This window comes from Lotus japonicus, chromosome 2 (genome assembly GCF_012489685.1).
Source record: "Lotus japonicus ecotype B-129 chromosome 2, LjGifu_v1.2".
Classification (NCBI taxonomy): domain Eukaryota; kingdom Viridiplantae; phylum Streptophyta; class Magnoliopsida; order Fabales; family Fabaceae; genus Lotus; species Lotus japonicus.
Genome location: NC_080042.1, coordinates 62,899,047 through 62,910,434, shown reverse-complemented (window position 1 = coordinate 62,910,434; position 11,388 = coordinate 62,899,047). Strand labels below are relative to the sequence as shown.

The 11,388-nt window shown below is 38.8% G+C and overlaps 1 protein-coding gene across 1 annotated transcript; it reads right to left on the bottom strand.

The window, feature by feature from the left end:
- Positions 1–244: 244 nt before the first annotated feature.
- On the bottom strand, positions 245–9,137 carry LOC130736813 (F-box/kelch-repeat protein At3g23880-like). Its single transcript, XM_057588595.1, has 2 exons — positions 8,355–9,137; positions 245–439 (listed from the first exon to the last, which is right to left on the bottom strand). The coding sequence occupies exons 1-2, from the start codon at positions 9,135–9,137 to the stop codon at positions 245–247; spliced, it is 978 nt and encodes a 325-aa protein (XP_057444578.1).
- Positions 9,138–11,388: the final 2,251 nt, after the last annotated feature.

The following is an 11,388-nucleotide window of genomic DNA, read 5'->3' as shown; positions in this document are numbered from 1 at the left end:
CACAAACTTCTGAACATAAACAACTTCTGAACCACAAACTTCTGAAAATAAACAACTTCTGAACCACAAACTTCTGAAAACTCAAACATCTGAAAACACTGTTCACACACTTCTGAAACTTCAAAAACAGCTGAAAAAATCTGTCACTTAAACATCTGAACAAAACACATGCATACTAGCAACTACTCCCCCTTTTTAGCACAAATTTGCAAAGGGTGCACGAATACAGCAGAAACAAAACAAACTAGTCTTCAGAACTGGAGTCCTTTCCTGCACTACACTCTTCAGATCCTTCCTCCTCTTCATTACTCACATTCGGAGCAGCAGCACGGTGTTCACCATCTTGACGTTCTTCTTCCTGTAGCTTGAGTAGCAACGCATCAACTCTGAGCTTCCTGGCAGTGCTCACCCTAATTGTCTCCTGCAAGGCCTTGGAAACCTTCAGTAATTCAGCAATGATGGCCTTAGCGTCAGATTCAGTCACAGGAGGAGCAGATGTCCTGCTGGTTGGTAAGGCAATGTCTAGAACATGTGACTCCATAAACAAACGGTGATCCAAAGTGATTGGAACTCCACGAGACATAGCCACATCATCTGCCCTCAGAATCTGAGGATGTTGCTTTAAGATTATCTCAGTAAGAAGTGAAGGAAATGAAACAGGCAGCTTCACAGCACAAGTATCAGCATGCTTCAATGTCTGCTCAAACACAAAAGTTCCAAAGTCAAAAGCCATAGACTTGCCAATCCTATAGATCAATTTGGCAAGCGTTGCAGAAACACCAGAAGTATGTTGAGTAGGAACCCAATTCACAGCACCAATCCGGTTAAGAATAGCATACTTCACACTCAGATTTCCAGTGGACAACAACTTTTTGCTGGGCCACTTCTTCACATGACCGGCAGTAAGCTCCTTGGCAACATCATCCATGGACACTTCTTCATCAACAAATTCAATAGCACTCCGTCCAAGTGCTTGATTGATCACAGCAGGGGAAAACAATACACATTCAGCCCGTACATAGACTTTTCTGAACTCTGCACTATCAGGAAGTCCCACATCAACAGAGAGATTCACCAGGAACTCTCTCACAAGCTTCTCATAGCACCTTCCAACATTCTGAATAGTCTTCATCAGACCTGCTTTCTCAATAAGTGCAATAACATCTCTGCATTCAAGAACATCAGAACCAACATCCCTTTCCTTGGCCATTCTTCTCTTGCAAACAAACTTCCACTTCTGAACATTCTCTTCTAAGTGGAAGGACACTCTATCAATAGGGACAGCAGGAACATTCTGAGGAACACGCTTACTAGAAAACTTCTTTTTATCAGAAGATCGAATGTCCTGAACACCGACTTCAACATCTGACTCAGAGTCTTCAACGTCAACTGGAATCTTCCTCTGCTTCTTCTCAGTGGGAGCCTTTGCTTCCTTTTGCTTCCCCTTACTCTTCACACTGGCCTGTCTGGATTTCTTTGATGGAGTAGGTGTGATCTCAGGAGAAGAAATCCTTCTTTTCTTCTTCATTCTCGCAGCAACACTATCAGCAAAAGTCTCAGTCAGAGGAACATCATCAGAAGCATCATCAGAGATGTTCTGAACAGAGGCTGGATTAGCATCCTTCGACGAGGATGAAACAGAGATATTAGGCGTGGTAGCATCGCCTGAATTTTCATGAGAAGTGGAATCCTTTCCAGGAGTTTCTTGAGCAGAACTTCCCTTAGACCCAGTTGTCTCAACATCAGCCACAACATCAGGCACAACATCAGGAGGCGATTTCACTGGAGAATCTTCATCATTGATTTCTTCTTCGTCAAGAACATCCTCAAGGATAGGAACATTTGGAGCTTTGCTATTCTTGACCTGTGATTTGTAGACCTTACACGTTGGGTTTCTTGATCGCATCTTCTTGGAGGCTTTCTTGGACACAGAAGACGGTTGAGAAGGATCACTCTTCAAACCCATACACTTGACTCCTTTAGCAGTTCTTTCAATCTTGGCCTTGACAGATTCCTTCTTTCCTGAACTTTGAGACATGACGAATCGAGAGGAAATACAAGCAAAGTACAGAACAATGAAACAGATTTGCAAATCAGAGATGATGAGTCTTGAAGAAGATAGATGCACAAGCGGTTGAGAGAACACAATTTTCCCGTTGGAGGTAGTTATAGGAAATGTGAACCATGAAGTAACTTTCTCTCTGCTGATGTCACAACGGCTGTTAATGATGACCAAGAATAAACTAGCCGTTGACACACTAGGGCACGCTAATTGCTATGCATCAGAAAGACAAATCCCTAGACTTCCTCTTAATTTTTCAAAAGTGATAGCATCAAGGGGTTTTGTGAAAATATCAGCCAACTGCTTGTCAGTTGTCACATGCTCCAAGTTGACAATTTTATCCTCCACCAAGTCTCTAATGAAATGATGTCTAATATCAATATGCTTGGTCCTGCTATGCTGTATGGGATTCTTGGAAATATTGATTGCACTGAGATTGTCGCAGTACAATGTCATGACATCCTGTTCAACATCATACTCTTTCAACATTTGCTTCATCCACATGAGTTGAGTACAACTACTTCCGGCTGCAATATACTCTGCTTCAGCTGTAGAAAATGAGACACAGTTCTGCTTCTTGCTAAACCATGAAATCAAATTATTCCTAGGAAGAAACATCCACCAGATGTGCTCTTTCTATCATCTGCACTACCGGCCCAATCTGCATCACAGAAACCAACTAAAGAAGAATTTGTATCATGAGTATAGAGAATACCATAGTCACTCGTGCCATTGATGTACTTGATAATTCTCTTGACTTGTAGCAGATGACTAGCCTTAGGAGCTGCTTGAAATCTTGCACATACACCAACTGCAAAGGTGATATCTGGTCTGCTAGCAGTGAGATACAACAAGCTTCCAATCATGCTTCTATAGAGACTTTGATCAACATCTTCTCCTTGCTCATCTTTGGACATCTTGATGTGTGTAGCAGCAGGAGTTCTCTTGTGACCAGCCTTTTCAAGACCAAATTTCTTGACTAGGCCTTTAGCATACTTACTCTGAGATATGAACATAGAATCCTCCATTTGTTTGACTTGTAGTCCTAGAAAATAGTTCAATTCACCAACTAGGCTCATCTCAAATTCAGATTTCATTTGTCGGACGAAATGCTCCACCATTGAGTTTGACATTCCTCCAAAGACAATGTCATCCACATAAATCTGTGCTATCATGAGCTTACCTCTGTCATTCTTCACAAACAGAGTTTTATCAATTCCACCCTTGTTGTACCCATTGCTTACAAGAAATTCAGTTAACCTTTCATACCAAGCCCTAGGTGCTTGCTTCAAACCATACAAGGCCTTCCTCAACTTGTACACATGATCTGGATGATGCGGATCTGTAAATCCTTTAGGTTGTTCAACATAGACTTCTTCATTCAAATAACCATTCAGAAAAGCACTCTTCACATCCATCTGATAAAGTCTGAACTTCAAAAGACAAGCAACACCTAACAAGAGTCTTATAGATTCCAGTCTAGCTACTGGAGCAAAGGTCTCATCAAAATCAACTCCTTCTATCAGAGTATATCCTTGAGCAACAAGCCTTGCTTTATTCCTTGTGACTGTTCCAGCTTCATCTGATTTGTTCTTGAAGATCCACTTAGTGCCAATGATGTTTACTTCTTCAGGTCTAGGCACTAACTCCCACACTTCATTTCTTCTGAACTGCTCTAGCTCTTCTTGCATAGCATTTATCCAGTATTCATCAGTGAGAGCTTCATTAACATTCTTGGGTTCTATCTTAGAGATGAAACAACTGTGAGCAATTATACTTCTGGATCTGGTAGTCACCCCTTCTTGAAGATTACCAATAATGTTTTCTTGAGGATGATTCTTCTGAACCCTGATTGATGGAGCTTTGTTTGTTGTGATATCTTTGTCTTCCTTTTCATCAGCACTTGTTTCTGACTCATTGTCGAGGGCGGTTGCTGGAGCATTAGCTGGAACATCAGCACCATCATCATCTTCATTCAGAACTGCTTCTTCCTTCTTGCTTGGTTCATCATCCACAGTCACATTCACAGATTCCATCATGGTCCTTGTGCGAGAGTTAAAAACTCTATAAGCTTTGCTGTTCATAGAATACCCCATGAAAATTCCTTCATCACTTCTAGGATCAAGCTTCCTCTTAGGATCACGATCTGCAAGAATATAACATTTACTTCCAAATATGTGAAAGTATTTTACAGACGGCTTTCTACCTTTCCATAGCTCATATTGTGTAGAGGATGTCCCTGCCCTGATGGTGACTCTATTATGTATGTAACAAGCAGTACTCATGGCTTCAGCCCAGAATTGGTGTGGAATCTTCTTAGCATGTAACATTACTCTAGCTGATTCCTGGAGAGTTCTATTTTTCCTTTCAACAATTCCATTCTGCTGTGGAGTGATGGGGGCAGAAAATTCATGGCTAATACCTTCAGTTCCACAGAACTCCAAGAATTTTGAATTCTCAAACTCTCTTCCATGATCACTTCTGATTCTTACAATCACACAGTCCTTCTCATTCTGAAGTCTCAAACATAAATTCTTGCATATTTCAAAAGTCTCTGATTTTTCTCTCATAAATTCAACCCATGTATACCTTGAAAAATCATCTACACAGACAAACACATACCTTTTTCCTCCCAAGCTTTCAACCTGCATGGGACCCATGAGATCCATGTGAAGCAATTCCAGAACCTTCGTCGTGGTCTGATGCTGGAGCATCTTGTGTGGCACCTTGGTTTGCTTACCAATCTGACATTCTCCACATAGCTTTCCTTCTCCCAAGCTCAAATTGGGCAATCCCCTTATTGCTTCATCAGCAATGATCTTTTGCATGCTCCTGTAGTTGAGATGTCCTAGTCTTTGATGCCATACATTCACCTCATCTTCTTTAGTTAACAAACATCTGGAAACATGAGCTTTTTCTTCTGATGTCCACATGTAACAGTTGTCCTTTGATCTGACTCCTCTCATCACAACTCTCTCATCGTCAGTGGTCACAACACATTCTATCTTATTGAACTTCACATCATACCCTTGATCACACAGTTGACTTATGCTGATTAGGTTGGCAGTTAAGCCATTTACAAGTAACACATTGTTCAAGTTAGGAGATTCTGTGCTAACAAGCTTTCCTACTCCCTTGATCTTTCCTTTAGCTCCATCTCCAAAAGTGACATAGTTGGTGGAGTGACTTCTGATATCTTGCAAGAAGCTCTTGTTTCCTGTCATGTGCTTTGAGCAGCCACTATCAAAATACCAATCTTCCTTTGATGATGCTCTGAAGGACGTGTAAGCTACCTGACATCTGACTTCACCCTTGGGCTTCCATTCCTTCCTCATCTGAACAGGTTTTTTATCGTACATCTGAGGATAACCATATAACCTGTAACAGTAGGGCTTTATGTGACCATTCTTACCACAGTAGTGACACTTCCAAGGTACAATCTTCTCAAGCTTGAGCTGGGATTTCACATGTTGAGGTACATGTCTGGGCAATGAATCTGACAACTGATAATTTCTAGGCTTCTTGAATTCAGTTTGTTTCGCAGCAGACACAAATTTCTTTGAACCTTTCTGATTTTCTTTGTTTGCAGTTCTATAGTCAAAGCCAATTCCCTTCAAACTCCCTCCTTGCTTGCTAGTTTCCTTCAGAATTTCATCAAGCATATCAGAACCACTGTTCAACATTCTAACAGATTTGTGAGCAGCTTCAAGCTTTCTTGTCAGAGTTGCCACTTCCTCTTGAAGTCCTGCATTAATCAACACTAGATTAGCCTTTTCCATAACATCAGCATTATTAAACTTACTTTGCCATTCCTCCAGATCTTCCTTCAGCTTTGTGTTGAGCTCTTTCAGCCTTTCATTCTGAGAGACAAGTTGTTCTATCTCACTTTGCTTTTCTCTCACAAGTTTACATGCTTCTTCCCACTTGATGTGTAGCAGCTTGTAAGTCTCAGCCAGTTCCTCATCTGTAATGTCCTCATCACTTGTATCAGACTCATAGACAGTTCCAGAGAAAGCATTGACTTTGTTTGCAGATATCTCCTCCTCATCTTCAGTGTCTTCATCTGACCAAGTTACCATCATACCTTTCTTCTGCTTCTTTAGATAAGTGGCGCATTCAGATCTGATGTGACCATATCCTTCACATTCATGACACTGCACTCCTTTATTCTGACCAGATTTTTCGTCTTCTTTGGTCTTCCTCTGTGAATTAGTAAATTTGGGTTTGTTATCGAACTTCATGTCCTGGACATTAGGCCTGGTTCTTTTATCAATCTTTCTCAATGCTCTGTTGAATTTTCTTGCTAGCATGGCCAGAGCCTCAGTCAGATTTTCACCCTCACAATCTTCATCATCACCTTCATCAGTGTTTGACACAAAAGCAATACTCTTATTCTTCTTCTTAGATTTTCCACTCAGTTTCAACTCAAATGTCTGCAAAGAGCCAATAAGTTCATCAACCTTCATGTTCTCAATGTCTTGAGCCTCCTCAATTGCAGTGACTTTCATAGCAAACTTCTGAGGAAGAGATCTCAGGATCTTCCTTACAAGCTTCTCATCTGACATAGGTTCTCCCAAAGCAAATGAAGCATTAGACAAGTCACGGACACGCATGTGAAATTCTGAAATAGTCTCTTCTTCAGTCATCATCAGATTTTCAAATTGAGTAGTAAGCATCTGAAGCCTTGACATCCTCACTCGAGTAGTTCCTTCATGTGCAGTTTTCAGAATTTCCCAAGCATCCTTTGCCACAGTACACGTATTGATCAGCCTAAACATATTCTTGTCAACTCCATTAAAAATAGCATTTAGAGCCTTTGAATTTCCAAGTGCAGCTTCATCTTCAACACTGGTCCATTCTTCTTCAGGTTTTTCAACAACAGTAGTAGAGGTGCCTTCAACCTCAGCCTTAGTGGGGTGCTTCCAACCCTTGACAATAGCTTTCCAAGTCTTGTTGTCAATCGATTTGAGAAAGGCTGTCATGCGAACCTTCCAGTAGTCATAGTTAGTACCATCCAGAATGGGTGGCCTATTGACTGATCCTCCCTCCTTGTTATCCATGAGAACTTGAATAAACTCCCTGGAGCTCACCCAACCAGAACAGGGTGCCTGCTCTGATGCCAATTGTAATTCAGGTTCCCTCTGATACGATTGTCCTACACGATGCTGGGACAAGAGGTTCGACAATCGCTTAACAATAAACAAAACTTAACAACAAAACAATAACACTCAGAAGTTGTTAACCCAGTTCAGTGAAAACTTTCACCTACGTCTGGAGGGTTTGCACCCAAAGAAAGGAAATCCACTATCTCAAGATTCAGGAATTACAGACACTCATGAACACCTCAGTTCATAGTTCACTTCCTAATCTACCCAGTGTATTTCTACTTAGAATCTCAACCTAAGTATGAGAGCCCCTCTCACTTTCTCTCAATCACTGCCACAGTGATTGGTAAACACAATGAACAATCAGAGTTTGAATGTAATCAAACAACACATAACCCTTCTTTGCTTTATAGAATCAGTGAGCAAAGAGGATTCACAAATAACAAAGAACGAAGCACACTAACAAATCATAAAACACACGATCTCTCTCTATCAGCTTCGGTAGACTTCACGTTTTAGGTCTTCATCCTTTTATAGACTTCAGCAGCGGTAGCATGGGCTTTAGGGTTAGCACGGGCTGAAGAAACAGATTCCAATAACAGCAATTTGAAAACGCAATCTTGATAGATTCGGTTTCTTACTGCACAAGTAAAGATAGAAATCAATCTTTTAACAAAGATTGTTTCAACAAATAACAACCCAACAACTAAACCCCTTCTGAGATAGTTACTTGCTCCTCAAGTAACTCAAAACATATCTTCAACAAATCTTCAGAAGGCCCATAACAGAAACACAAGATGAGGACTGATGTCCTAGCCTCACGAGGTCAGATGCCACGACATCTGCTTCGACAATCATTTGTTTTGACAAAATGCAAGGCAACATGTTCCAACATAAAGGAACAATGGAAACAATTGATGAATATAGCCAGGGACTTGAATTTGGAGATCTTGGTAACTAATCTTCAACAATTGAGTCCAAGAGTTTTCAACCCCAAACTCTTTCATTTGCCAAATAACAAAATGAGTTTTTTTCCAATCATGACAAAAGCACAGGCAGTCCATAAAATCCCCCAGACTTGGCTCCACACAGGGAACTTCATCAAAACCCTTAGGCATTGAAAACTGGGTGTATGTCTCTGTACCCAGATTAAGCGAAAGAATTAAGAAGTTCTCAAGAGTAACAACCATTGGAGCATAAAAAATTATGGGACTATTATGAAGTGCAATCCAGTTAAGAGTACCACTCAAATTCACTCCATTAGATGGTTTCTGGAAGCCATCGTCAAGAGTAACCACATCAACAGGTAAACTTTGAATGTTCCTCCAAAGATTATCACCCAAGGTGAAAGCTTTCACTGGAGCTCCCTGTGATTCATTGCCAATTTTTCTTTTACCATTCTCCAATTCAAAAAACAACACCTTGTAAGTGCCATTTGAATTATCATAACCAAAGGTGAACTTGGAAAATTGGTAATTAGCACGAAAATAACCTAACTTTTTAGATAAAAACCTGGTAGCCGGGTTCCAGAAATAAAGCCAATCCTCTTGGAAACCAATGTTGAAAGAATGGAAGTGTATGCAGATCAAGCCATTACAAGAACCGACCAGCCAGTTGCTCATGATCCCATGATCTGTAATGCGATGATGGGGTTCATCAGGTAGTGTGGTCAATGGGTTCTCAACTAAACGACTTACGGGGAATGATGTGAGATTGCGGTTGTGGCTATAAATGTCATCCCATTTGAACAAAAATTGGGGGTTTTGTGCAGCTGATCTTTGACGGTGCAATTTGATGAAGCGAGCATCAGAGGTAATAAGGGCTTTCCAGATCTTACTCACGCACCTAAGTCTTATGAGGGTTTTCACTGGAAGCCATGACAGGACCTCCGCAATGAGTTCGTCAGGAAGGAGCTGCTGATACAATGACTCCGGTGGAGGAGGGATGTTCATCGGAGCGGAAAGTACCATTGGAGTTAGACAACAGGATGAGTAGATTAGATGAGGTTGAAAATTAAACCTTAAGACAAACAACTATACAACCTTGCTTTTGCCTTTAGCAATAATGCAAAATTAATAAATTGATAATATATATTTCTAATATTATATAATTTATGTATGTATTATTAATTAATAATATTATAAAATTAAATTTTAAAAATGTATATATATTGATAATATCAAATATACAAAATTTATGATTTCAAATTAATACTCTTATTCATGAATTCAAAGTTTCTAAGTTAACTCACTATTAATTCTTTCATTAATATCTATTTAAATAAATTTTACTTCTAAATATATACATATATATATATAGTTAGTACATATAAATATATATATATATAGTAGATAATAATTATATATAAATATGCATGGTGTAATTAACAATAATTAAGTAATCACTACTAAAATACTATTTAAAAATAAAATTAGTTAATATTTTTTAGTGACAAATTTTGGTACTTGAGATTAATACTATATAAAATTTTGTACTTAATAACTCACATTTAATATTTATATTTAATATTTATAGTATCATTGAGTTATTTTCAATTATTTGAGATAAATACTATAAAGAGGAAATATTGTTTGAAAATATTATTAAAGCACTAATCGCCTATTAAAAAAAAATTAAAGCACTAATCATTAATACTATCTTGAATCCTCAATTGTGCTCATTATCATATTATCAAGCTCTCTCTCAGTGAGAAATTATTAGGGCTATTAGCCATCAGTCTTGATACCAATTGTTATAGTGTGATGGGGTATACCTCACGATTATAGCATGAGTTAAAGCTTGGAGTAAACCACGTTGACAAAGTTCACGATATTTATCACCCAAAACTTAAGATGATGAGTGTGTGAGTCATTTCACTTATATATTATTCAACACTCTATATTTGACTTAATATGAGACTTGTTTATTTATTACTTATTTATGGTCACTTATAAAATATAATGGTCAAATTAAAAACTCTCTATGGCACTCTTGTGGGTTTTGGTTGTTGGATCTTTTCTTTTGCTCTTGGCTATGTCTCTGTTTTGTAGGTGTTGTGCAGTTTGGTTGAATTTATTATTGCCGTTGTTTTTTCAACTTCAAATGAGGTCTTTCGTGGTTGTGCAAACACATGGGTTTTGGTTTGGCTTTTAAGCATCTTGTGGGTTTTTTAAAAGGTCTTCAGGAGGTTTTTTGCTGTAGCGGATGAGATTTTTCCAGCTTTTTATTGGTTTAGTTATTGTACTCATATTGAGAGGAGTTATTTCTCAACTTTATATATTTAAATAAATCTTTCTTTTTCCGAAAATAAAAAGTACTTGCTCATTTGGAAAAATATATGTCTAGAAGCACAAATAATTCTATAGAAACAATTCTACTTTGTTAAAATCAATCCTATTCTATTGTAACTATTTAGACGCACTAGAAAAGTTGATCTCATAATTGATTTGAAGGGTCAAGAACTAAATCTATTGGTCACAATAAATAAAACTTTTTTTATAAATAATAAATATAACTATTTATACGTTAAACATAATTAACTTTAATATTTTACCACTAAATTTCATAAACTTAAGTATCCAAACATAAACTAAATCATTTTAAGATGTATATTATGCACAACTTTAATAGAATTAACTCTGCCACACAGAGTCATGGAGGCCTAGGCTTCCGTAGGGCTCCCGATCACAATACAGCTCTCTTAGGGAAAAATGTTTGGCAGCTAATGCATAACCCTTGGAAACTGTGGGTTAGTATCTGCAAGGGAAGTATATTGGGCATTATAATCATATTTTGCATGTGGCTTCAACACCGGGTTCTTATGTGTGGCACTCCATCACTAAGGCGAGGGATGTTCTTCGAGAGGGATTTGGTTTCAAGATTGAAAATGGTCAATCGTCGTTTTGGTACGATACTTGGTTGGGGCAGCCTAAGTTATGTGACAGAGTTGATTTTGTGGCCATCCATGATACTCAGATGAGGATTTGTGATGTGACGGAGGATAGCATCTGGCGGCTGGAGCGTCTCACTACCATCATGCCTAGAGAGCCGGTTGATGTCATTCAAAATGTCCCTGTCACTATTAATGCAGGTGTCCCTGATTGCTTTGTTTGGAAGGGTGATTTATCTGGGGTTTACTCCGTCAAATCCGGCTTTTAGTGGATCACACAAGAGCATCCTATTCAAGCTCAGTCTTGAAGCTGGATTTGGAAGGCTAGGGTG

Bases quoted from the DNA above. Each gene is read 5' to 3' on its own strand.
- LOC130736813 (XM_057588595.1), bottom strand. From the start codon at position 9,137: ATGGTACTTTCCGCTCCGATGAACATCCCTCCTCCACCGGAGTCATTG. The intron at 440-8,354 runs GTTGTTACTCTT...GAATTACTGAAG, and splicing joins TAATTTTTTATGCTCCAATG to GTTTCCAAGGCCTTGCAGGA.